Genomic DNA, 25,047 nt, shown 5'->3' with positions numbered 1-25,047 from the left:
GAGGGAGGAATGTTGGCTGAGTGGGTGTGTCTCTGTCTGACTGAGCGACGTGTGTGTGCGTCGTGGTGGTGGTGGTGTCGGTGGTGTCGGCGGTGCAGGTGTAGGCAGGAAAGACGGGATGTTGTTGCGCGGGAGAGTAGCTCAATGGAAGGAAGAGTTGGAGTGAGCCGGGGGAGCAAGTACTTTGGAAGAGTACTCTGAAGGTACGGATCCCAGGGATCCTTCTCTGGTTTCTCATCCTTCTTTTGCGAAAAGCGACTTTGGAGAATGTACCTCGCAGACCCCCTGTCCATGCCCGTTCAAGCCCATACCCCTGTCAAGGTGAGCCTGTGAGGTGCGGATCGGTCGACCAGCTCAGCACAAGACAGCAGAATTGGCCCAGCTCTGCTCTGGGATGCAGGTAAAAGAGCTGACCTGAGGTGCGACACGGAAACGATTCTACTGCAAGATGGATGTGGCTGAGCATTCTCACTTCATGTTCTCGGGTCTTGTGTCCGCACGTTTACTCGCCCTTGGTGCCCCTTGTCGCCCTGCCGCCCTCCCGTGCCACGGACAGCTCACACATTGTATGTAAGACGATGGATGGAATGAGTCCAGTGGAGGTTCACTTCGTCTTCGGTTCTCGGTGCTGTCGGCCATTGAGAACTCATCAGTGCGCTGGCTAAGTGCTGGGAGCAGCCCAGTTGCCCAGCACCGTCCAGGGCGAGGCCGCAGGAGAGAGACGTGAAGGGATAGGATTAGGAGGTTCGAACTTCAAAGTACATTTTCCAATGTATTCGTATGTTAGGAGAGAAGGTACTTGCTCCGATGTACCTTTCCTTTCCTTTCTTTCCTTTCCTTCCTTTCCTCACAGCATCTGCTTACCATACCACAGTAGGTAGGTTAGGTAGGTAGGTCCCAGGGGGCAGTTTGCTGGGTGCCTGCTCGCTGGGTTCCGTTTCCTTCTCAGGTTCCTGCCCTTCCACTCCCCATCAATCCATCCATCCGCATCATTCTTCCCCCCAAAAAGCCACAAATCCAAGGGGTCCCCGGGCGCATTCAAAGTTGTCGGTTGGCTGCCCGTTGGACACCCCCCTCAGCCAGGCCATGGATGTTCAGTTCCCCACTCAGTAAGGCGCAGCCGAGCCCCGTCCCTGCCAGCCTGGGCCCATGTCAACCCATTTCAATTCAGGTCAGGTCAGCCAAAGTTGGGAGCGACCTGAGAAAATTGGCTACCTTATTACGGAACACACACTCTCTCTCGGCCTCTGGGCCCTCAATATTCTGTACCTACTTTTGTCTGCCCAGTGCATGTCACAACGAGCCCACCCGACCATTTGCTCAATTCGTCTCGTCGCCCAGCCGACTCACTAACAAGGTCCAGACATGGCTTGTCCGCTCGTTAGTCTTCGCTTCGCCGCTATGAATACCCTGGACCCCACTGTTTAACTCCATCGTTTTGCATTACTAGAGGATTGCCGCAGTACATATAGACGCTACCCTACCCTCGAATTCCGTATTATTTAACCTTAACCCTTTTTATAAATTACTTATCCTTTCCTCTATTCTACCCTTTCCCTCATTAAAAAATTATTAAAATCGTAGTTTTAATAGCTTATTAATAAGCTAGTATTATTATTTAAAAATAAGTAACTTATTTTTATATATAAGCACTAAGAGTTTTATTATTATAAAAATAGTAATAAATATATTAGAGTATTTAAGAGAGCTTTTTAATAGATTTTTAATATTATTTAAAATAATTATCCTCGAGTTATAAAAAAAAGCCGAAGTACTATATTAATATAGCCCTATTTATTTTATTAGTATTAATAATACCCTTTTTAATATAAGATATATTAATAATACTTTATAGCCGCGTTATTACGTTTTATAAATTATATTTAATATTAATAAGGCTTTTAGTATTATTTACTAAGTTTTTTATTAAAGTCGTTATTATAAAGTTAGTTTAGTTATTAATATTTTAATAAGTATTTTAACTTAGTATACTTAGAGGCTTTTATAGTTCTTAAAGAGAGGCTTTTAAAGGACTTATAATTAGACTTTTTACTTATTATAAATAAAACTATTATAATTAAAACTATAATATTACTTACGGACCTTAATAATAAGTAGTTAGTAATATAATTATTTTTCTCTTATAATAAGCTTAAAAAAGTATCTTAATTTAAGTACTAAGTAGGTACTATACTATTTTATTAAAACTATATTCTTATACTTATGACTTAAAAAGAATTAACTTTCTTCGATAATAAGGTACTTAGAATACCCTGGACCCCTTCTTTTCTCTTGGGGCTACGAACACCTAAAGTGGCCTCACGCAGGGACACTGTCAAGACTGTCTAACTACGAACCATGCGAGTACACCACCTATCTATATCGCTCTCCAGCGCAAACCTCACTCGAACCTAGGCTCGTCCAAAGCAGACAGACGACGGGGGCCGGTACATAAGGTAAGACAAGGGCGAGGGGAAGAAGGTTTCCCAATGGCAGTGCTTGTCTAGCGCCCGGCCTGAAACCCAAGACTGCCACCCTATGACGTGCTGATGGAATTCCGCAAAGCTAGGTCACCTCGATCCATTTCAACGCCAACAGCTGGCGTGAGACCTTGTCTCTGACCTGGATGTGGCTAATGCCATCCGTCGCGCACTCAATGGTGCCAAATAACACGCCAAACTCTATGCAATCTAGGTATTCCTGAGGTGTTACTGGCATCATGGCATGTCAAGTAAGGCATCGTCCTCCGATTAATCACCAAAACCACTTCTGCTAACCATCAAGTGACCCAGCAGTACCACAACGCTCAGTGAGCTCGTGCAGAGCAGGCAGAGCAGAGCAATACAAGGACAAGGACATGCACAGCCCAAGCACGCTTCAGGCCTGAGATGGCAGTTCAATCGCATCTGTGACTTGCATACGGGCATCTCCAGTCGCCGTGCTCACAGCGCCAGCATACGCAGTACACCAGTCCGCCTGTCTTTCTGTTTTTGAGCGGACTCTGTTGTAGCTTGACTACATCCAGAATGACAACCTTCTATGCGTATCCGTCTAATGCTACAGTACCTTACGGTAACAAGCACACGGCACACTTGGCCGACAAATTTCTGCCCTTGTCCTCGTCTCCCCTTCCGGTTACCGACACACTGTTCGCCTTCGGGAAACAATTTGGACGGAGATGAAGAGAGTCGCGCATGGGCCAATCTGCCAGGATCATCAACTGAACATGACTGTGGCAGGACAGAACTACGACTTCAGACGAAACCTAGACCACCGATCGATACAGTACCCGTCTATATGCTGGCAAGCATCCAGCTAGACTCTGCGCGCTACCTGGTAAACGAGCATCAATACCAGCAGCATCGTCACAATTCCCCATGGAGGGAGATGCAAAACCAAGAAAGGCACCGGATCGAGATCCCAATGAATCCGGCAGACCCAGTTTCCAAGACACTGAGCAAATTGCCTAGGCATATGCATCGCAGAGGATCGTCCATCCCGCGGCGCCGTGTGCGACGCTCCAATCCCAGCAGAGGGCTTCTCCAGCGTCCACGGCCAGGAATACCTATCGATGTTGTTGCTGGCTGAGCCACAGAAACCCGAGCTACTACAACGCACAGCAAGAAAAACCTGCCAGCATGGACCAGCATTTAATCATGTTTGACGGGTTCTCCATGCATAGCATCTGGCTGCTATACCCCCAATTGCACAACTCGACACTTCATTCGCACAACACATCCTTGGCCATAGCCGTCGTATCTATACTCGTGCATGCTCTCGAAACATCATCGTCCGTCCCTTCAAAAAGAAAATCGACTCGAATTGCATTATAATATGAGACTTCAGACTCAATGCGCTACCAGCTCAGTCACTCACTGCCTAGAGGCCAGAATGATCACCTCGAAACTGGGAATAAGCCACCACCTCGATTATCTAGGTACACAGAACCTACCCAACTGACTTTGCCAACCTTGCCGTGCTTGCGTAAGTATCTCAAGCAAACGTACGTCAAACTTTGGTAGTGAAACATGGACTCTCTTCGTCAAAACCCGTCATCCGTCAATTGCGATAACTCGCTAGTCAACCAACCCAATCATACCGCCTTTCCCTCCACCACCCGTGGCGACAACAAATAGGAATCAGATTCCTTCGCGTCCCCAATACGAACTTCTGCACAAGCCAGTCTCCATGTGTCTCGCTTACTTCTGTTGTAGCTATTTTCGGCAACCTTTGATTCTTTGGCTCCAGACAACGACCTTGAGGCTCTTATCCCGGCATGGTATGCATAATTTCGCACCGCTGATTTGAGTGCCATCACGCTGTCTGAACGACGCTCTTCAGCCCCACTTGCCCCCATTGTTGCCGCATCCCGGACGACGAAGCTGATTTCAAGTCATGCCGCCTGCTTCACGGTCTGTCGCTAAGGACAGGCTGACTGTTGCCTCCTTAATCGACAGCACGAATCTTGCGAGCTTTCTTCTCTTTTGATGGCCGTCTACATGATGAAGTGCTAAGATATTTACTGGTAGCCGCGGAAACCCCGTGTTGCCCAGGCCGGATCTCAGCCGTTGATATGAGGGTAACTTGTGCGGAATTCACAGATGCCAACACACAATCCAGAGAAACATGGTTTCAACTCATTCTCTTGGTTCCCGAGCAGCCATGCCTCACTCCGCGTGCTCACCTTATCTCCCATCGTATAGCTTCTTTGAGGAAATGGCCGGTCTTGCCCTCTAACCTGTAGCCGTCTGCTATATCTCACCGCTTCGCAACCACCGAATACTGTTTCTAGGCCAGTCCAGCCCTTACCTCGCGGGAACCTAATGTGAGACAGGCAGGACGCCAGGAAGCCGGACCCGGTGGGGCGCCATCACCGGGTTCGCCTCACATGAGCCGTTACGGGTAAGCCACAGGGTCAACCCGAGTCAAATGGGTAGAGACTTGTCCTGTGTCACCTTACGCCCGAACGGTGTGGTCAGGAAGAGACCTCGAAAAGTTGCTGCAGAAGAGGTTCAAAAGTACTGCGGCCCTTTACACACTAGCTAGGCGTGCTAGAATGGTAGGCACCGGCACAGCAGGAATACGATGATGCCGTCTTTCTCAAGCCCCCCACCCGTTGCCGTGCTGCATCATGGAGTATGCTTCCAACCACTCAGGCTCTTCCCGAGTTTCCACACTCTCCCGCTGGGAGGGCGGTTCGGACGGCTGGAAGGCACTTGTATATTCATTGTGGACATCACTGCCATGGCCGCGGAATAGCAAACCCTCTCCCTCAAAACGTGGCAGCACAGTGGGAGCAACAACCGAGATCCATCGTCATGTCAAGCCAGCCGAGTCGTCTCCTTCACACTGGTGCCACTGCGTTCAACGCGGAAAACCAGTCCCAGTCCCATAAAGATTTCACAGGAAGCCTTGTACGGAGTATACACCAAGTTACGTGTATTCGCCCAAGGGGCCTGGTTTTGTGGACTCCCGTCTCATTGTTACCTCCTCTGATCGGCAGTGCCACCCCCCATCCACCCCTCCTTTTTTTTTCTCCATCCAGCCTTCCATTTTCCCCGCTGCTTTCGCATTAGAGTGACGTACCCTTAGAACGGCATGACTGGAGTTTGGCCAACTTCATTGCTTTCTCATTGCCTCGGGTGAGAAAGTATTGCTACCCTGGTAAGGTAAACCGCAATTTTTATATTACCAAGGCCCCGTTTTGTAACCATAGATATATGTTGCCATGTAAGTAGGCAGCATATCAAGCATACCAGTACACTCTTTCTTGCGAAGTACTTCTTCCGTTGAATGCTAGGGCATATGAATAACGTGACGAAAGCCTATGGCCCTAGCATGATAAAATACACATATAGCATGTCAATCAAAGTAAGTAGTGCCATCTCTGCTTACCTTGGTCAGACTTTCTTGGTGGTCTTCTAGAGCATCCTTTCTTTGTAAAATGCCCAGTCACTGGTTGGCTATGACGTTTCGAGCAACTTTATGTAGTTGACATTGGAAATCTATCGACGCCATTACTTCTGTCACTACCTATATTCTCGTCCAGAAATGTTCAACTGCCATCTCTCATAACGACCCTTGTCACCAGGTGAAGTAAGACATAGAACGCCTTGGGGTGGAAGAAACGAATGATCCAAAAACTGCCACTTGCTTGAAGACTTCTCCAGGGTAGATATGGTGTACAAGCTCTTGGTGGTAAGACTTGGCCTAGATACAGTGGGACATGAGACAGGCAGACTAGAGGATGAGCCGAGCAAATGTAGAATAAGTGAGGCACAGGTGCAGCCATTGAAGTAAGTTATGGTTGTCATTGTCTACATGAAGCAAGTAAAAACCCAGTGTACAAATAGTGATAACTCGCCCCATAGCAAAGCCGCCTTGTAACGCGACCTAACGCCTGGCTCTCGAGGGATATGTCACTCATCATAGAGTAAGAAAACTTATCACACTATACTCCTATGTCTTCTCCATCGCACAATGCACCAATATCAACCTCGAGCTCCACCTCAACTCCATGCTTCTCATACACCCAGGCGCACACAATTTCTTGAAGCTTGTTGCTGATATTCTCCATTTCATTCCTACCCATGTGAAACGCCACTTCCTGTATGCCTCTGGAGATGTAAAGATCAAAATCAGACGCATTGGTAACCTCCTGCCGCAAATCTTGTAGATCAAGTGCAAGTGAGTGTGTTTGGGTGTGAGGCTCAGAGAAAAGCTTCTCAAATGGAAGCATCTCAGATCTCATTCTCTTGTGTATCTTGGTTCTCGACCTGGACCTAGATGCCAGCCTCTTCTTCAGGTATCTTCGCGGAGACATATCTGGCAGGGTGGTTGTAGCTCTCCGTGAGAGTGATCTTCCGCGTTCTTCACCTGCAATTTCGACATACACGTCTTCAGTTCTGTGGCGTAGAGCGTTCAATCTCTCCAACATCTGCCTCTCGTTTGGATCTGGGCTGGCTTGCTTATACCGATGCTTTGACTTCCTCGTCTCTTCGACATCATCATTGTAATTATCTCTTCTGGACTCAATTGAAGGAAAGCAATAACCTGATGTATCCTTGAGCTCCGGGTGCTGTATATCTCTTCGTGTGTTAACGGCAAGCTTGCTTTGTCTCAGTCCGTCTGCCCTACGAGGCTCAAATCTCCGAGTAGCCTGGGCAGGCCTCAGCGGTGCCTGTCGTCCATGACGGTTGCTACCTTGTTCAATGCGGGCAGGTACTCGGAATGGCTTTCGCAATGGACTGGAAGACGGAGGAGGCGTGCCAAGCACACTACTCTCGTCAAGATCCGCAAAGGGATACGGCGTCTTGGCACCGATGCGTTGGCGAACACCTGGGCCCCTCTGCGGTATTATTTCCAGGTCTTCGATTTCGTGTCCAGTAAAAGATGAATGGAATGCCTCCTCATCTCTTGGAATTCTTCGCTGTTCCCGGTGTCTTGGAATCTGATGACTTGTCGGTGGGGCGGTAGGGTGTTGTAGTATCGGTGGTTTCAAGGTATCTGGTTCGTAAATACCCTCCCTTGCTGCTGCAGGTACCCAATGGGGTTGAAATTTCTGCTGACGAGAAAATTTTCGATCTTCGATCTCTTGGCTGACTACTTTATCGGCTTCTTGCATAGTATCTGCTAAATTGGGGGCATGGCCTTGCTGGCGAGGAGTTGTATCGCCGTCCCTTTGTTCGCCCGTGTATTGGAGGCCAGATATATCTTCGCGGCGAGCCGAATGGTTTGCTGCCGCCTTCCTGGCCAAAGACCACGGGTTTGGTTCCTCTCTTTGTGTCTGCTGTTCCATTTGTGACTGGATGAACTCGTGTACGTCAGTGCTGGGAGGCCCCAGAAGAACCAGCTGCGTTTGACCCTCGGGACTGGCAGTCTCTTCTCTAGCCATATTCACTTCCCAACCAGTCCGAAGGAGGGTTTGGGTGAGCACTGCCTCCTGAGTATCCCCCTCATCTCCTCGGCCAATTCGTGCTTGCCCTGGGTCTGAGGAAGGGGAACTGTCTATGACAGTGCTGTACTCGATATCTATTGAGCTGTGATCCACAGAAGCGGGACAACTCAGATCTTCCGCCGCCCCAGGCACGGCTTTACGACCGTGTGAATGCTCTCTATCGGGGGGTTCTGGCAGCTGCTGTCCACTTTCAGGGGAACCCAGGCCGGTCAGTACTCTTTCCTGACTCTTCCCGTCGACCGAGACCAATTCTTGCAGGGAGTCATAGTTCTCTTCGTCGTCGTCTGGAAGAAGATCCGGACTTTGATATCTAGCTCGCTCGTATGCACCTTGATGACTTTCCGTGACCACTTCAGCTGTTATTTCGGGCTCGGTTGCTCGGTATATCTCCTTGCACATGTCTTCGAATAGGGACAGTAATTTTGGCTCGTTTGCAAAGATGACCTCGTCTTTGGCCGTGGTTACGTTGGGGTCGTAGCTTCCGAGTATGCATTCGACATTCAAGCGTATGAAGGGCTTGGGAATGGGCTTGGAAGAATTGTCAAGAACGACACAGCCGCGCAGGTGTTTTGTGTAAATATCGACAAGTTTCTTCATCGTGCCCCTTGTGGTAGCCATAGGTCTCGAGTCAACGGAAATGAAGTAACCCTTGCCAGACACTTTCAAAGGATCGGCATCAGCTCTCGGGAGAAAAGCTTCGAGTCTCATGACGGATGCTGGTGTGTCTGGTCTTCCCGGTTTCGTTGCTAAGATCGCAGGAGTGGTTCCACTGAACGTCTTCTAGACGCATTGCGAAACTAATTCGGACCCAAAGACTTGGAGAACTGCCTCTCGTACGCCACCGTCTTTGCTTGGAGCATAAAACCACGAAAGCTTGTCATTTTTGATGACCTTCAAGCAGAGTCTAATGTGAGGTCGAGTGAGTGCGTATACCTGTAGGAGGTCCTTGATCTGTGCGTATGTTTTCTTGCTCTCCTTCAGAATTTGTTGCCTGCGAACCGGAATGTTGGCAAACAAGTCCGAGACGTCGACGGTAGTCCCAACGGAGCCCGCAACATGCTTCTTATCCGTAAATCCACCGCCCTTGGGGTTTAGTACCAGCAAGATCGCCACTGGATCACGGGTCGTTCTCGTCGTGATGGTAAGCTTCGAGACGGCATTTATGCTTGCCAAGGCATCGCCGCGGAAGCCGAGTGTTTGGCCTCCCTTGCATTGAAGCTCCTCGAAAGTCCGAAGCTTACTGGTGTGGGACCGGCGTCCAAGAGCATCGTAGTCTTCTGAGCTAATACCGTGACCGTTGTCTCTGACCTGGATTTTGTCTATTGCGTTTGCGGAAGTTCTGATCTCGATATGGTTTGCATGGGCGTCAATAGCATTGTCTACGAGTTCCTTGACAAGTGACACAGGAGATGGGATGACGACAGAGGAGCCAAGCTGACGAACAGTAGCTTGAGGTAGCTGAGATATTGACATCCTGCACGAACACAGGGCTCAAAGAGATCGGCGCAGACGTCTAAGACAAGAGCAGGTGCCCCGAAAGGGAGAAGATATTACTAGATAGTGAGGGACAGACAATATGGACACGACGATGTGAGAAGAACGACAAGGAAAATTGTCAAGATGATGGTGTTACGAAGGTTAGAAGAATCCGGCGGATCTGGACTTGAGAGAAAGGCAACAAGAAGAGACTGGGCGTACTCAACAGCAAGCGTAGGAAGTAGGTGTGTAAGTCGTCCCTTCCCGTCCAAGAACACGACGGTCGATTTGCCAGCTGGTCCCAGTCGATAGCCTTAATGGGAGCAACCGCCCGTGCCAAAGCTAAGGTACTGTTTCCTGCAGTCAATTCCCAGGGCGCCGAGCCCCGCAGCTCCCCTTCGCAGGTGCAAGGCACGCAAGCACCTCAAACCGCTCTGCCCCGCATCGCAAGGTCCTCGTTCCTGGAAGCCCGCCCGCCCGCCTTGCTACTGTGTATCCCGTAATACAAACACAAGTCATGCTAAGCGATTCCTAAGCCAAAACCCGCATCTTACGTAGCTCTTCCCAGCTCCCAAGAAGCATTGCTGTCCATCCCACCACTTGCCATCTTCAAACCACCCCGCCAAAAAACTACAGAGCTGCCCGCCCACTCACTTATCGCGACCACAATCACAAACGTCTGGATACCCTTCCTCTTCCCAAATCACCACCAACCCATTCAACTCAAAATGTCCGACATCAAGGGACCTACCCCGCAACAGCACGACGGCAGCGCCCTGCGCATCGGTATCGTCCACGCCCGCTGGAACTCGTCCATCATCGAACCCCTCGTCAAGGGCGCCAAGGAGAAGCTCCTCGCCTGCGGCGTAAAGGAGTCCAGCATCGTCGTCCAGTCCGTCCCGGGAGCTTGGGAGCTCCCCATCTCCGTCCAGAGGTGAGTCAACGGCAAAGCAGTCGTACAAGCAAGACTGGCTGGGGCTCGGAACTTCCGCTTTCGCAATCCATTCCAGAAGCTACTTGGCTGACAATGACCAACCCCCCAAACCCACAGACTCTACCAAGCCTCCCAAGTCCAATCCGCACAATCCGGCACCGGCACCTCGGCCGGCGACCTCCTCGGCGCCTCCACCACGGACCTGACCTCCCTCCCCACCGAAACCGCCAGCGGCCAGCCATTTGACGCCATCATCGCCGTCGGCGTCCTCATCAAGGGCGAGACGATGCACTTTGAGTACATTGCCGACGCCGTCTCCCAGGGCCTCATGCGCGTCGGCCTCGACACGGGCGTCCCCGTCATCTTTGGCGTCCTGACCGTCCTCAGCGACGAGCAGGCTCAGGCCCGCGCCGGGCTCACGGCCGGCGGTCACAACCACGGCGAGGACTGGGGCCTGGCCGCCGTCGAGCTCGGCGTCAAGCGCAAGGCGTGGGCTGCGGGCAAGATGGAGTGAAGGTAAAGAGGAAAAGAAAGAGGAATTCCCCGTTTGTCAGGAAGAAAACTCCCATTTGACACAACTGCTGCGCCTTTGAGGTGAAAGGGATTGGCAAGGGGAAGCTCTTTGGGTTTTAGACGTTTGCTGGAAAAAAAAGAGTAAAAGAACCCGAAAAAGGAGACACAAAAGAAAAACGAAACAAATCATACCAAGGGTCTGTCGTGGATAGAGATCGACCCATTGAAATTTACTTGCCATTTGAAAACACATCAACATCTACTAGTTGAACCTGAAGCCAATGATCGAGTGAACAAACTTTCGGGGCCCCTGAGTAGGTTGCGTACACCAAACACAGCGCAAGCATGGTCTAGGCAATGAAAAAGGGCTCATCTTCAAGTTTTTTTCTCCAACATTAGTTGATTATGGCACCAAGAGCTGTCTATCATGACTTTGTAAACAATAACCAAGTCCTTTCATCTTGCTCTTTCACTCCCGCAGCGACGCCCGGCAAACAGATTCTCCCAGAATGTACACTTGATGAGGGTGCGCCGAAAGATTACCCTACACCAAACCCTAGATCGAAAAGAGAACCCAAACACGCCTTAAATGAGTTGCGTGATGTGTCTGTGTTCCTTTTTGGTAATATGTCCAGTCTTTTTTTTTTGTCGTGTTCCAATATCCCACCTCTTCTCTCATCCCCCTTTTATCCATGTGGCATCGTCATTTTGTGTACCTTCAAGAGATGAGTGCTCCAATTTCACTGCCGATGCTCTTCTTCGTCCTCCACAGTCCCCGCTTCTTCTCCTTCTTGGCCTTCATCGCGGCCCAGCCCTCTTCGTCGTCATCGTCCGAGTTGCTGTTGGATTTGTCAGGCAACTTGTTCTCCTGCTGCTGGACAACCTTGGGAGGCTGGTCCCATCCCATGGCTCCCGACATGACCGACATGCGTCGGCCAGAGTCCAATTGGGGCGCTTGCGTTACGGGTCTGTAACGGCCTGGTAAGCCCACGTTGCTGCGTTCCGAGGGTGCGATCGAGGGAGCATACCCGGCACCTTGGGCGTGAATACTGGGTGCGTACCCACCACCACCCATGCCTCCGTGAATAGATGGAGCAAATCCTCCTCCGGGAGGTTGAATCCATGAAGAGGAGCTTGGCTGCACCATGCTCATGGTTCTCGTTCGGGGGTCGAGTCGAGGGGGCTCCAGCATGGAATCTCCAAAGTAGGACTGGCGCTGGCTGTCGTGGACGGAGGGTGTTCCGACATGGCTCATCGGTCTTTGCATGCCATTCATTCCGTTCATGGCGTTCATGTTCTGACCACCTGGAGTCGCCATCATCTGCATGAACTGCATCTGCATCTGCATAAACTGCTGCATCTGCTGGGTCATTTGAATCTGTGCCTGGTCTCCTGGTGTAAGCATCATCTGGGGCATCTGAGGCATCTGAGGCATTCCGGGCATTCCCTGCATCTGCTGCATCTGCTGCATCTGTTGCATTTGCTGCATCTGTTGCATCTGCGGCATGCCTCCCATACCACCCATTCCGCCGTTCATTCCGTTCATGTTGCTGTATACCATGGAGGCCGGAACTCCGTTGCCAGGGCCAACCGGTGCTCCTGTGAAGGGATCGACGTTAGCCTCAACGTTGGGGCTACCTCTGCGCATAGCCCGGGCTCGTTCCTCGCCAGCGATAACACCGACAAGGCCGCCCACGACGGCTGGCTGCTGGGCACCGGGGGCGGGAGAGCCTCCTCCAAACGTAAGAGACTCGCGTGGCGGTCCGTTGATGAGACCAGCACCCAAGAACGGGTCTTGCGGGAGCTTCCTCGCAAAGGCGGGAAGGTGACCACCGCTTGTTCCCCTCGGCCCTGTTCCCTCGCCCATGCTCGACCCCGGTCTCGCAGGCTGGGGTTGGTTCTGAGCGGATGCACGCAAATCAGGATTCGAAGCCATGTTCATGAGTCGAGCAGGCGGCTTGTTCTTGTTTGGGAATCCGTGTGCAGCCAAAATGGCAAGCGGCACTTCTTCGTCCTCCTCTCCCTCGGAGCCGTCTGACCTGCCCGTCAGTGGACCCGCGGGGACGGTCAGGTTTCCGAGGTTGGGGGTGCTGAGCGACACCGATAGATTTGGTCGGGTAGCATGCCCGGAAGGGCCAGCCATCGGGTTCTCGCCCGTCACCTTCATCATCTGCTGTCGGTAGACGGCCATGTGAGCCTCCTGCTTCTTCCTTTGCTTGGCTGCTAGCTTCGCCTTTTCAATGTCATCCTCGTCGTCATCATACTGATCCTCATCGTCATCGCGGTTGTCGTCGGAGGCCTTGACCGTTTCGCTCGTGTTGTCATCGCGTTCCTTGTCTCGACGGTACTTCTCGAACTCGGCGGGAGTCATAACTTTGTTTCGGGGCGGGCTGTGATTGTTGTTGTTGGAGATGTAGCGTTGCGTGTTCGCGGGTGGCTTCGGCGGTTGTGCTCTGCTGTTATCGAACATATTCTCCTCCTCCTTCTTGCTGTCCGTTGCATCCCACGCTGTGGAGAATGCATCTTCATTTCTGCGGAATCTCCCGGGTGGAGACGGGTTGCTAGGCTGACCGGAACTGCCAAGAAATCGACTAGCTGCCACCGAATCCTTCAGAAGGTTTGCATCTTCGTCTTCGATGATATCGGATGGCACATTGTTGCGGAAGGCCAGTGGTGAGCCGTGCCGGGGCACTGGGGGTGGTGCAGTAGCCGGGGGAGAGTTGGAACCGGAGTGCAGCAAATTATCATTAGAGTGTTGACTGCTCCATGAATAAGGCGAGGCCTCGACTTTGATGGACTTGTCAATCTTGATGGGCGACGGCTGAGGTTGATTGACTCGGTTTGTTGTGAGGGAACGGGGTCCCATGTTGGACTTGTCGTTGCCGGGAAGCGTCATTTGGCTAGCTCTTTTGTCGAACCCGGAACCTTTGAACATATTACCAAAATTACTGCCAAAGTCGAGGGCAAAGTCCTCCTCGCTGAGCTTGGGAGGCGTGGCAGTTCTGTCGGTGGAATCTGTCAAACCTCTCGGTCTGCGGGTATTATGGTCGTCCTCCAGCGACGCCTGGGGAGGCAAGGGCGGAGGAGGTAGAGGATGATCGTCGACGGGGACTTGATTCTTCTTTTGACCGCCAAAGGAAAAGGTTCTGCCGGCTTTGCTAAGGAACCCACCAGAGCTGTGCTTGGGAGCTGGGACTTCGGTCTGTGATTTTCTAATCGAGGGTTTCCATTCTTCCTGAGCCCCTTGGTGGCCGAGGTCAGCCGAAGACGGTGTGGTTGAGACGTTGCTGTGGCGCGAAGAAGTATCTGTCGAGGTTGTTTTGGTGGTATTAGATGACCCACTTCCCCTTAAGCTGAGTCAGTCGACGTTAGACACAATCCTTGCCATGGCCCTGAAATGAATTGCAGACAGGGGAGGGAAATCGAGACAGCAAGTAAAAAAAGACCACTAGCAGGGCAACAATCCGCCGCTGAGTCCGAGACATGCCGCTGTGGAATGCATGCCAACCCTCTTTTTGCTGCTTGCTTTCCAGGTCTCGCTTTCTTGCTTTCTCAATCCCACCTCCTCCCGCCCTTCAGGGCCAAGAATGTGTTCTAAAATGGAAACGTGATTCAAAGGAAAATGGACGAATGCACACATACCGGTTGTTCTTCACGTCTGCAAATATGTTGTTGTCCTCGAGAGACAGGTCCGAGTATTGCTTGGGAGGAATTGCCATCGTGGTTGCCTTGAGCAGCCTGTGACCACCGTCAAAAGACTTTTGTCCTGCTCCAATTCCAACTTCGGTCCTTTCTAAGACACGGAAGGAAGTCGGCCTTTCCTTGGTCGTTGTCTCTACCGGCTCATCATGGAACTCTTCCGAGTTGACGGTCGATCGCCGCCTGCCGAAAGAGACGGAGAATCTAGGCATATGGATGAACCGCTATTCGTATTTCCCTGCGGGACAGAAACGTTGCGTGTTTACACGCCGAGTAGTTCGAGAAGCGGGCTTCGTAAGGATAAATCTTTGGGGGCTGGCTGTCCTTCGCCTTGGGCTGGGGCCGCAGCGCAGAAAAAAAAAAGAAGCGATACGAGGCGGGTCAGCCGATGTGGGATGACGACAGATAGCTGAGATTCGGGAGGGCTTTGTTTGTGGCTCGCGTCAGTACTCGGTGCGGAGTGTGACACCAAAGTGCGGCAAGCGAGGCGATACTGCGTAGCGGAAAGAATCCAGAGTGTCAGCTGCAACTGCGATCCGTCGTTGGTTGACTTGTGCGCGTGTGTGAGGTATCGCAAAGAGTGTCTCCAGTATGCGACTGAGCTAGGTATGTGTGCCACTCGTGGGGACCAAGGAGACGGGAAGATGGGGAATGAGGGTATTGCGGAAATGGTAGCCGCCAGCAGCCTTAGCGATGGACCTGGGCTCTCGACAACAATGCAATGCTTCTCCCGCTCTCTCGCGCGCCGTGATGTCGCGAATCCGAAGGGGGAGCGCAGCTATGTATAGGCCTGGGCCGGTGGGCTGAGGAATGAGGGAGGACGAAAGGAATGGCTTGATGATGGCTTACCCAAGGGGTCTGTCCAACGAGACAGAATGAGACGGCGAACAGTCGAGAAGGCGACGAGACGAATATTAGTCTATAGAGCGCATGCGAGGACGTGAAACCAAAAGCCGTATGATCTCGTTCAAACTTTTTTATCCAAACGCAAAGAGATGCAAAAAAAAAAGCTGGACCCGGGCTGTACAAGGCCAGAGACGATGGAGATGATGGACAAGTGGGCGGGCTAGGGGGGTTCGCCGATGCGATGCGATGGGGAGGATGGAAACTGGGGTATTAGGATATGAAGAACGAATGAATAAACAGAAACAAAGTCAAGTCGTGGGATGGATGGGCACAACACGAAATGATATGCAACAAATGATGGCAGCAGCAGCGAGGGTCGGCGAAGCAGACAACGAGAGGTTGGAGACTTGGAGCGAACGGTGGGCGGGTGGGAATGTGGAAAGGAGGAGGCGATCCGATCAGTAAGGAATTAGGCAAGGCAAGAGAAAGTGAGTGAGCGAGAGAAGAGCCAAAAAGGCACGGCTAAGTCTAACGCAGGCCAGCCAAGTGTGAGGGTCCCCGTCGACCAAACAGGGGCATGTCAGAAAGAACGTGAGCAGGGCCAGTCCAGGTCTCCAGGTCTCCAGGAGAGAAAATATGAAAGGTCGATGCTCTCCTCTGCTCTCTGCTCTGCTTTGCTTTGCTCCTCTCCTCACTTCTGCATCCCATGTCCCGCGTCCCGCGTCCTGCGTTCTTGGTGGGCCATTTTTCCAGTTCCTGCTGATGGTCTGCTGCTCTGGGACTCTGGGCTTTGTGAGTCTGGTCTGCTTTCTCCCACATCGACGCACTTCCCTGGTTCCAACACCCAGTCGCAGGGCCTATTTTTATTAGGAGAGTGGAGAGACCAAGCAATAGTTGCTGGAAATAGTGGGCTTGAGGCAGCGCTTCACGCGAAATGTCGAGCCAGCCCACCACCGTTCCTTTCACTTGTGACTTCACAGCCTGGTCGGCCCGCTGCCAGCATACCTGCACAGCTGCCTTGCCTCTTTGCTCTGCAGTTTTTCCCTGGTTCGCCCTGCTAGAATTCTCTGGGCCCAGGGGTTCAGGGTCAGGGATCCAGGGGAAGGGGGTGTGTGCGGAGAAAAGACGAGAAGGGGGGAATGGTATTGAGGATTCGAGGGTTTTGGGCTGCATGGCATTGGATGGGCAGCTTGGGATGACGATGGGATGGCCCGGAGATCGCTCTACTGCCATGTCTGAGGAACGCATAGCGGTCGTTTGTTCGTTTGTTCGTCGTCCGCCGTCCTGCTGAACTCTGGTCCAAGCCCGCGTGCTGCGTAAACCCTACCCAAAAGACCGGATGGTAAAACGGGAGATGAGAGACGCCTTCGTTTCCGCCGATGCTATTTTCTTGGATCCTCCAGCAAGTGATGGCTTGCTCTCTCGTTCTCGGTACAAGTGTACGACATGGTCCACGGCCCCGGGGGATTTCGCCATTGTCTCTCTTGGTCCTGAATTGAACCCTTTGAAGGAATCGCCCATTGGGATTAGTGTCGTTGGGTGGCGTCCATCGTCCATTTCCCCCTGGCCGCACACCCTCTTTGGCGGTAATCATACTCGGGGCGGCTTGTTTCTTTCTTCATGCGGAGTAGCGTAGCGGTATGAGCTACTCGAATGTCGCACTGCGTCGTCTGCCTTCAAGGTTCTCGTTACCGATGCGGTACCCCATCCTCTCAGGCTTCAGCTGCACCCGCCATCCAATTGCTGCACCATGGCACTCAGCCCAGCCTCTCGCTGAGGTGTCCGGCATGTTTTCGTTGCCCGGGGCTGCAAGTTCTCAACATCGGCTGAAATGTTGGAAGCTCTGAAGTAAACGCCACCCAGACTTTGGTCTGCCATGCAAGATGTGCCGAAAAACGAGGACAGAACGTGCTTGGGCGATCGGCTGAATTTGACTTTGGAAAGAGAGCCATCCGGACGAACAGACGAGCGCGGATAAGCAGGAGGCTTCGAGTACCTAGGGCATACGAACTAGGTGGTGCACTGAGAAAGCTGGGTCCTCCTTTGTAGACTGTCGGCAGCCTCGGTAGCGACTCGAGGTCATAAAATTAAACTCGGAGCCGCCGCCATCGAATTTTGGAGACGACTGCAGGTCGAGATTCCTTGGCTAGTGAGCTAATGGACACAAGTTACAACGGCGGCCAGCAACGACAACGTTTTTCTTGCTCATGCCATGTCTCATACTTCCTTTTCCGTCGGCAGGATGGGGCTTCGAGAAGTGGCTGCAGAGTGTGTAGACAGATGGCTGGTTGCGTATCCAGGAATGAGGTTCGGACATCTGATGACTTTTGGTCAGCGGAAGCCGGATGACTGCCACTCCCGAGTATTGCAGATGATGAAATGTTTCGAGGGTAACTGTCTCATCGCAACTTTGTGTTTTCCCGAAGCAAAGCTTGGTCCTTGATTCGGTCAACCTGCCAGATCCACGCCAATATGAGCCTACCAAGAGCAGAGGAGACTTGGTTGGTAGCAAACCCGCCGTAGATTTGTCCGAGACCGATCCAAGTCCGGGAGACAAAGCAACGATGGAGGTTCGAAATGACGGGCACTCGCATTCTACCGAGGAGTGCGTGACCAAAACGAATGGACCTGATCAGACTCAAGCTCGATCGCATCCATGGTGGCATGGCATGTCGTCTGGGACGTTGGATCGATAGCACTTCCAGTCACCCCGGCTCGAAGGAGACACAAAGGACGGCTCCCTGTAGGCCGTGGCCGGGATCGTGTCGGGTTCACGGCGGGTGGTTGACAGGGCAGAGCAGATGTCTGTCCCGTGCATGTACGAATATGTACTCCGTACGTACGACATCTGACTACTTTTATTCCTGAAGGCTCTAGAGCGTCGTCCAAGAATGCCCAGACCGAAAAATACGTCGTCCGGCAGATAGGCGATGGAGACGAGACGAGACTCGGACGAGGCATTCGTAGACTTGCTTGATTCTCCTCAATGTCTTGTTAACAGCGTCTGTCTGGGATGCGTTCGACGTTCGACTCTCTCTCTCTCTTTCTCTTTTCTGGTTGCAAGGAAGAAAACAGGAGACTACCGTTTGACGCAGGTGTGGATATGGGACACGGTTCCATCGGCAGCCACATGTTGCGTCTTCAAGACTAAGACGATGTATGAGGAGATGCTGGCAGTCTGGCAGAGCCTGTGGGAGGCGAATCGTATGCCGATTCGCTGAATTGAAGATTTGAGGTTGCCAATTGCGATGTGGGAGGGGGCGTGAATGGAGGCGAGGGGCAAGAGCCTGGAAGGGGAAGTTGACCGGTGTGGAAGGCAGGCTGGAGGCTCCCGAGGAGAGGGTGGACCTGGAGGCTGGCACCTGACGAAAGTACCTATGTATGTACCTTAGTTTGGTAACGTTGGTATCATGAGCATGGGCTGCCGCTGCAAGGTACCTTGCTTGGACCTCCATTGCTCTTCGTAGGTATGCCCCGGCCGCTTATAGGACAATTCCATCCCGCAATCACGCAAAACAGAATTGACCAGGACAAGAGCAAAGCGGGATACTTGGGAGAAGCTCTCCCGAATCTTTATTTCAACTCATATCGCCGCTGTCAAGACGGATACCTATGTCGCCATCTATCGGTACTTTTGTTCCGATCACGACTTTGGCCCATAATTCCCAAGGACGAATACTTGAAAAGAGCCGCCGGACAGGATATACCTGGTGCTCCGGCCTTGATAATACCTTGGCATAAGAGATTAAACACGAATGAGAGGAAGATGCAAGAGCATGTCCGAGATGGGGCGTTAGCGTGACGCTACTCTCGTAGCCCCAGAAGGTCTCCCCAAACACTGAAGACAGACTGTCCTGGAAGCTTGAATAGTGGTTCCTTCAGGCACCAAGATTCTACTTGTCACTTTGTCTGTACTTTACTACTGCTGCCACCTGTGGCTGATATCTGGCGAAGACGTGTGTGAAAAGGTGAATGAAGGTGTGTCTTTCGGGTTGAGGAGGTACTTTATCCGTACTGTTGATGCTTTTGCAACCATGCCATGGCTACCTGCCTTAAGTTGGGTAAGGTGCCTTCCCTTATTGACATCCGTAGTTCATCAACTGAAGTGGCGTGCTTTCTGAAGAAGCAGGAAGGAACGACACACGGAAAATGTGAGAGGGGACAAAGGGACGTCCCGTCGGCCTGTCCCTTAGCAAGTTCGTGTCCTTCTTTACCCCTCCACTTCCCGAATAAGGTACCCATCGGAAGGTCTGACAGTGACGCGGTTTCTCTGGCTGAGTGAAGACTTATGGCACTCTGCCTTGAGAGTCGAGACTGAAGAGTCAAATGGAACTTGGAAGGCCGCTGATGAGGGTCTTCAACCTGGAACGGGCCAACTCACACCTCTCCACCTACCTGCAGGGTTGCGGACTTGTTGTGAATGTCAATCCCTTTTCCACAGCTTCTATTTTCCGCACACGTACCCAGTTGCCTCGTATCGACAACTCGCAGCTCCAGCCCATTCGTTGAATTCTCTGACCGTACCAGAAAGAAAAAAGGGAAAAAAAAACTGCAAGCTGGCAGCTAAAAGAGATTTACGCCGTCTCTTAAGGATAGTCCTCCATCAAATATAGTATACTAGCACGGCTAGGAAGCTGCGCTGTCTCCATAAAATTTCAAAATTCCATCTTGAAATCCTGCCAGGGCGATTTTGGTACATGGGAGAACCCACAAAATGATGTAAGTAACAAGCAAAGCCACCCCCCGATGATGGCCTTATCGAAGTTGATGTACGAATAAGAAATAAAAGTACCTTAGCATATTGTGCACAGTAGGATTTTTGGCGTAACCTGCCACGGACAGATACATTTCACGGCTCTACCTACCTTTGCCTACGTCGACGACGTCTTGTAATTCCCACTTCCAAGTATCCATCCGTACGCGCATAGCCGTCGAGGCAGTAGGACAACCATCACGTCCGTTCCCGCTCTGCAACTGTCCGTCGCGCTTTGGCCTGTAGGCCGCTGCCCAGGCCGGAGTAGCCTAATTGCAACTTAGCCAATCCCGTTCGTCAATAATTCAATCTCAACATGGCACGGCCGAGATTCGATCGAGACAGGTCGACCCAATCCGAGCCGATGACAGCGAACTAACTGGTCATTGCCCCGATCCGATTCCATGAGCTTTCAATAATGCGGCACCACGATGCAAGAAAAAGGGAGAACACTCCAAAGAAAATGGATTACACTCACACTGGCACACCCTCGTCAATAGTCGGCGGATTAAAGCTCCGTCACTTGCTGCGCATCCTGCGTTGCTACCAATACATGCCAGGGCGAGGCTCAAAGGGGGAATGTTCATGTCGCCTTGAACACCCGTGTTGGTTTGGTCCGTCTTGGTCTCGTCGGCTGCCTTGCCGCCCCAGACTTGACCCCTGTTTAGGAAGGTTTGTTCCCCTGCGGAAATGGACGGTCAAACGGCGTCTTGCTGCTCTCCGCCGTTGAGGGGCCGGGCCTCTAGTGTACTTTCGCGTCCGAGTATGGCGCATGCGGGCGCTTCTGGTTGGCAGGGGTCGGAGATCACAGATCTGACGATGGCCGCTCGTGGGTGCATGAGCAAGCCGCAACGCATTTTTATTGCCTTGAGCTCATGCCTCATGTGGGAATTCGGTTTACGGATAGGCCATTCACCATGGTTAGACTAAAGGTCCGTCGGTAAGAGACAATTCATAACAAGCTCATACAGTCAGGCTAGGGAGAATTAGTGAGCCAAGGCTATTTCGAAGCAGCAACCTGTGCTGTCAATCTCTCGCGTTAGACGTCGTGTCTGATGGGGACACCACAGATACAATAACTTCTGTCTCCTGCCGTTAAGACCGGCCATGTCCGTTGTCGGAGAATTGCTCGTCATCAAATGGAGCGGTGAAAACCGAACGTGGTTTCTTATCACGAAATGGGTAACATCACGAGATACGAGCTCTTGGGCCCCGTCTCACTATTGCTTGTTGCCCAAGTAATACTATGTGAGTGGAAACATTGAAATCCTCCCAAGCAATCCACCAGCCAGGGCTCTTGGGCGCGGCCTCGGGCTAGATTCGACTACTAAGCTCTGTGCTTGGCTGTAGGTTAGCCCGACATTGAAATTTCTTGTTTCTTTTCATATTCTAGCCACATTATTCCTTTCACCCAGACTCATAAAGCCTCCTACCGTATGTTCAAACCATCAAATTGCCCTCACCCTGGACGATGGCCAAAATCTTGAAGGATGCTACCCAGCTTAGTAGCTCTCATTTTCTACAATGCTTCACTTGCAACTCATAGTCGACATCGAATCTTGGTGTACCTCAATGTTCTTGGCGCGTTTTTTTTTCCCGATGAGTTGAGTGAACCTGCAGTGCTCACATGTAAACCTGAGTGAGTGAAAACTCAAGCAAGAGCGACCGGTAGCACCGAACATTCAGTCTCCCAGGCCGTCTTCAAACCACAATTTGGTTGGTTCCCGCCCCGAGTGACTGCCCGGCCAATGACAAGCTACCCCGCCCTTTCTCAGATGCGCTCACAGAATTTTTTTTTAAACTTCTGGCGCATGGCACAACCTCATGACTTTGAAGTGAATACTTTGTGTAACGAGACGCCAGAAACCCCCCCCCCCCCCATGACAAGCATTTGAATCCCGAGGAAACATCCACAAGATTCAAGAGGTTGGGAAAAGCATGAACCCCCGGACTCTGTGAAATTAGCTTCAAAATTGCTGCCTTTTCGTTTCACCCACACTTGGACATCCAAATTGGTCACAGAAACGGCGAGATCCGTCTCAACCAGAATATCTCGAGAGTTACCCCTCCAAGGAAAGAAGACTCGAACTCACTTCTACTCGCCCCTAAATCAAGGCAACTCACTCGAACCCAGTATCTCACACTCACACTCACATTCACCAACATCACACATCTAACCATGTCGTCACCATCCACCACCGAAACCTGCCGCCTCGTGGTCCTCTGCTCCGGCTCCGGCACGAACCTGCAAGCCATCATCAACGCAGTCGCCGACGGCACCGTACCGCAAAGCAAGATTGAAAAGGTCATCGTGAACCGCAAGACCGCCTACGCCGTCCAGCGCGCGGAGAAGGCGGGCATCCCGACGCGGTACTTCAACCTCGTCTCGGGCGGCTTCACGGCCAAGGGCGAAAAGGACGAGGCGAAGCTGCGCGAGGGCCGCGGCCGGTACGACGCGGCGCTGGCCGAGCTCGTGCTGCAGGACAAGCCGGACCTCGTCGTCCTCGCCGGGTGGATGCACGTGTTTAGCGCGCCGTTTTTGCGGCCGTTGGAGGCTGCCGGGGTTCCGGTCATTAATCTTCACCCGGCGCTGCCTGGTAGGTTTTCTGAACTCCCTGTGATGCTCTAGAAGCAGAAGGGGGGAAAGGGGGAAATTTTGTGATGTGTGCAAGATTATGTGACTAACACTGCTCGTCAGGCCGTTATGATGGTGCCAATGCGATTGGAAGGGCATACGAAGATTTCCAGGCCGGCAAGCTTGAGAACAACCGGACCGGAGCAATGATTCACTATGTCATTGAGACGGTGGACCGTGGAGAGCCTGTTCGTCTACTCCCGGAGGTGTTCCCCCTTCCCCAGTCGCACGTTATGCTGACGAACGGCCGTGATAGATCCTCATTGAGGAGGTTGAGATTCGCTCGGGTGACAGTCTGGCAGATGTGGAAGAGCGTATGCACAGCGTCGAACACGGTCTCATTGTCAAGGCCACCGCAAAGGTCGTGCAGGAGATTTTGGAAAGGAAGAAGCAATAGATCGAAACATTGGCAGTAATGGGGCAAAAACGTTGGGAAGCTTTCGTGACACAAGACTTCAACATCGTCACACGTCATCAATCAGACTCACCGCTAGGTGTTGTATGAGCCTAGATTCGGTTTCTGGCTCCAGCTCCTTTGGTCTCTTCCAGATGCAGTGCCCAGCTTATATGGCCAGTTATGTTGGCTTCATGCAAAATCCGGAGTCAAAGTCTGGGCGAGCGTTCATTGGCCCTCAAAGAGTCATCAAATTATGGACAGGCGCAGTTGCCCATCTAACACGGCGAAGAGCCGGGCAAGCCATGTCTGCATGGGAAGGGAGAGCTTGCTAACCCAATGGATGACCCATGAGGGCGACATTTTGAGGAAACATAGCCCAAGTAGAAACACATGAGGAGCTAGAACAGAAGTCAATCCAGCGGCTCTTCTCTACTCAGCTCGGTTCTATCGGGGGAACACTCAATGAAACAAATCTCTGAGCCAATGGACCACAGATCTCGGGATGCGGCCGCCAAGCGACATCCCTAGTCATGATCTCTGGTGGTCTTTTGTCGGTTACTGATGATCTGAAGGCAGTAGGAAGACCTCAGGGGGAAGAAGAAGAAGAAGAAGAAGAAGAAGAAGAAGAAGAAGAAGAAGAAGAAGAAGAAGAAGAAGAAGAAGAAGAGCTTCTGGCAACCGTTATTGAGTTCCAAAGAACGGAAGACGTGAATAACATCGTCCATCACAAGAATGGAGCTCAAGCCCCGAATCGGCTCGAGTTCGGCCTGGTGCCCATGTCCGGGCAGCAATCAAAGCCGAAGCCAGCAAAACGGGGGCGCATCCGTGCCAGTCTCCGAATCGTGTATTTTTATTCTTTCTTTGGAGTGTGGAAAGGATAAGCTGTCGTGATTATGAAAGGGAAGCCGGAGCCGGGGCCGAAGCGGAGGGCCCCTCATCAGTTGAATCAGGTGATGGCGGCCAGGTACAAAAAAAAAAAAAAGGTTCGCCAAAAGTTGCTGCGAATGGGAAGAAGATGCGGCTCTGCTGAGATGTTCTGCAGGTCCACGGCCCGGGGAGGGGGAGGGGAGGGGAGGGGAGGGGAACCCCTAACCAACTTCCTTATTGAGGAGCCAATGACGAGTGCAGGGCTGAAGGAATTGGGTAAACGTGGGAGTTGAGCCAGGGTTTCTTGAGTCTTTTTGGCGTTGAATGACAAGAGTATATCGTCCTCTCTGTCTTGCTGTCATTATTTGGTTGCAAGTATGTATACAGATAATGTCTAGGGACTATTCGCAAGTCCTGGGTTACCATCGAACATGCCGTAATGCCAAGCCACGGCGCTATGCAAGCATTGTCACTAGAAACCCCGTCGTCTCTTATGCCGGAGTTGAGACGGGAGACAACTTGATTGTCCGTTTTTGCCGATGTGCTGCGCCTCGGAAGGAGTCTCGAAAGATGAGTTCCTAACCTAGGAAAGGGGAAGGGATAAGCAGGGTCGAGTTGGGAACAAACAGTTACCGTTTGATCTGAATCTTGGCGGTGGCTCGAGTAGAGCTTCCTTTTGGTAAGTGATGGGAATGGTTCAGACAATTGGGGGCCCTGGAGGCTGGGGGTACCTCAGATAGTTTGAACTTAGTCAGTTGGTGCTCGGCTAAACCAACTCTGGGAAAAGTCAAGACAATACGGAGTATGTATGGGGGGGAACGCGGGCCGGGGGGGTTGAAATGGATTATGAACTCGGAAGTGGCGGTAAAAGGGCAGGTTGAGTCGGGGGGGAAGGGCACTAATTTGCCATGTTGGGGCCCTTGGGGGCTGTACTCAACTTTTTTCACTCAGGACTAGCCGAATCAATCTA

The 25,047-nt window shown here is 51.8% G+C and overlaps 7 protein-coding genes across 7 annotated transcripts; 3 read left to right on the top strand and 4 right to left on the bottom strand.

Moving 5' to 3' along the window:
* Positions 1 to 6,451: 6,451 nt before the first annotated feature.
* CTAM01_06742 (DNA mismatch repair protein mutL) lies at positions 6,452 to 9,430 on the bottom strand (the record flags this gene model as incomplete). The annotated part of the gene is made up of 2 exons (XM_060522768.1): positions 6,452 to 8,703; positions 8,800 to 9,430. 2 exons carry the CDS (start codon positions 9,428 to 9,430, stop codon positions 6,452 to 6,454), a joined length of 2,883 nt encoding a protein of 960 aa, XP_060382613.1.
* Positions 9,431 to 10,161: 731 nt separating this feature from the next.
* On the top strand, positions 10,162 to 10,881 carry CTAM01_06741 (6,7-dimethyl-8-ribityllumazine synthase; the record flags this gene model as incomplete). Its single annotated transcript, XM_060522767.1, has 2 exons — positions 10,162 to 10,367; positions 10,485 to 10,881. The coding sequence occupies 2 exons, from the start codon at positions 10,162 to 10,164 to the stop codon at positions 10,879 to 10,881; spliced, it is 603 nt and encodes a 200-aa protein (XP_060382612.1).
* Positions 10,882 to 11,598: 717 nt separating this feature from the next.
* Positions 11,599 to 14,791, bottom strand: CTAM01_06740 (uncharacterized protein; the record flags this gene model as incomplete). Its single annotated transcript, XM_060522766.1, has 2 exons — positions 11,599 to 14,227; positions 14,523 to 14,791. 2 exons carry the CDS (start codon positions 14,789 to 14,791, stop codon positions 11,599 to 11,601), a joined length of 2,898 nt encoding a protein of 965 aa, XP_060382611.1.
* A 1,092-nt stretch (positions 14,792 to 15,883) lies between these two features.
* CTAM01_06739 (uncharacterized protein) lies at positions 15,884 to 17,214 on the bottom strand (the record flags this gene model as incomplete). The annotated part of the gene is made up of 3 exons (XM_060522765.1): positions 15,884 to 16,282; positions 16,431 to 16,737; positions 17,075 to 17,214. 3 exons carry the CDS (start codon positions 17,212 to 17,214, stop codon positions 15,884 to 15,886), a joined length of 846 nt encoding a protein of 281 aa, XP_060382610.1.
* Positions 17,215 to 17,642: 428 nt separating this feature from the next.
* CTAM01_06738 (uncharacterized protein) lies at positions 17,643 to 18,091 on the bottom strand (the record flags this gene model as incomplete). Its single annotated transcript, XM_060522764.1, has 2 exons — positions 17,643 to 17,749; positions 17,908 to 18,091. 2 exons carry the CDS (start codon positions 18,089 to 18,091, stop codon positions 17,643 to 17,645), a joined length of 291 nt encoding a protein of 96 aa, XP_060382609.1.
* Positions 18,092 to 22,159: 4,068 nt separating this feature from the next.
* On the top strand, positions 22,160 to 23,210 carry CTAM01_06737 (phosphoribosylglycinamide formyltransferase; the record flags this gene model as incomplete). Its single annotated transcript, XM_060522763.1, has 3 exons — positions 22,160 to 22,775; positions 22,877 to 23,001; positions 23,070 to 23,210. Coding segments are annotated over 3 exons (882 nt in total), but the record flags the coding sequence as incomplete, so codon positions are not given.
* Positions 23,211 to 24,401: 1,191 nt separating this feature from the next.
* CTAM01_06736 (uncharacterized protein) lies at positions 24,402 to 24,659 on the top strand (the record flags this gene model as incomplete). The annotated part of the gene is made up of 1 exon (XM_060522762.1): positions 24,402 to 24,659. One exon carries the CDS (start codon positions 24,402 to 24,404, stop codon positions 24,657 to 24,659), a length of 258 nt encoding a protein of 85 aa, XP_060382607.1.
* Between the last annotated feature and the right edge of the window lie 388 nt (positions 24,660 to 25,047).

The sequence above is a fragment of the Colletotrichum tamarilloi genome, assembly GCF_030869305.1.
Source record: "Colletotrichum tamarilloi strain Tom-12 chromosome Unknown Scaffold_19.1, whole genome shotgun sequence".
Classification (NCBI taxonomy): Eukaryota; Fungi; Ascomycota; class Sordariomycetes; order Glomerellales; family Glomerellaceae; genus Colletotrichum; species Colletotrichum tamarilloi.
Note: the sequence above shows the minus strand (reverse complement) of the source record. Positions and strands in the feature narration are given on the sequence as shown.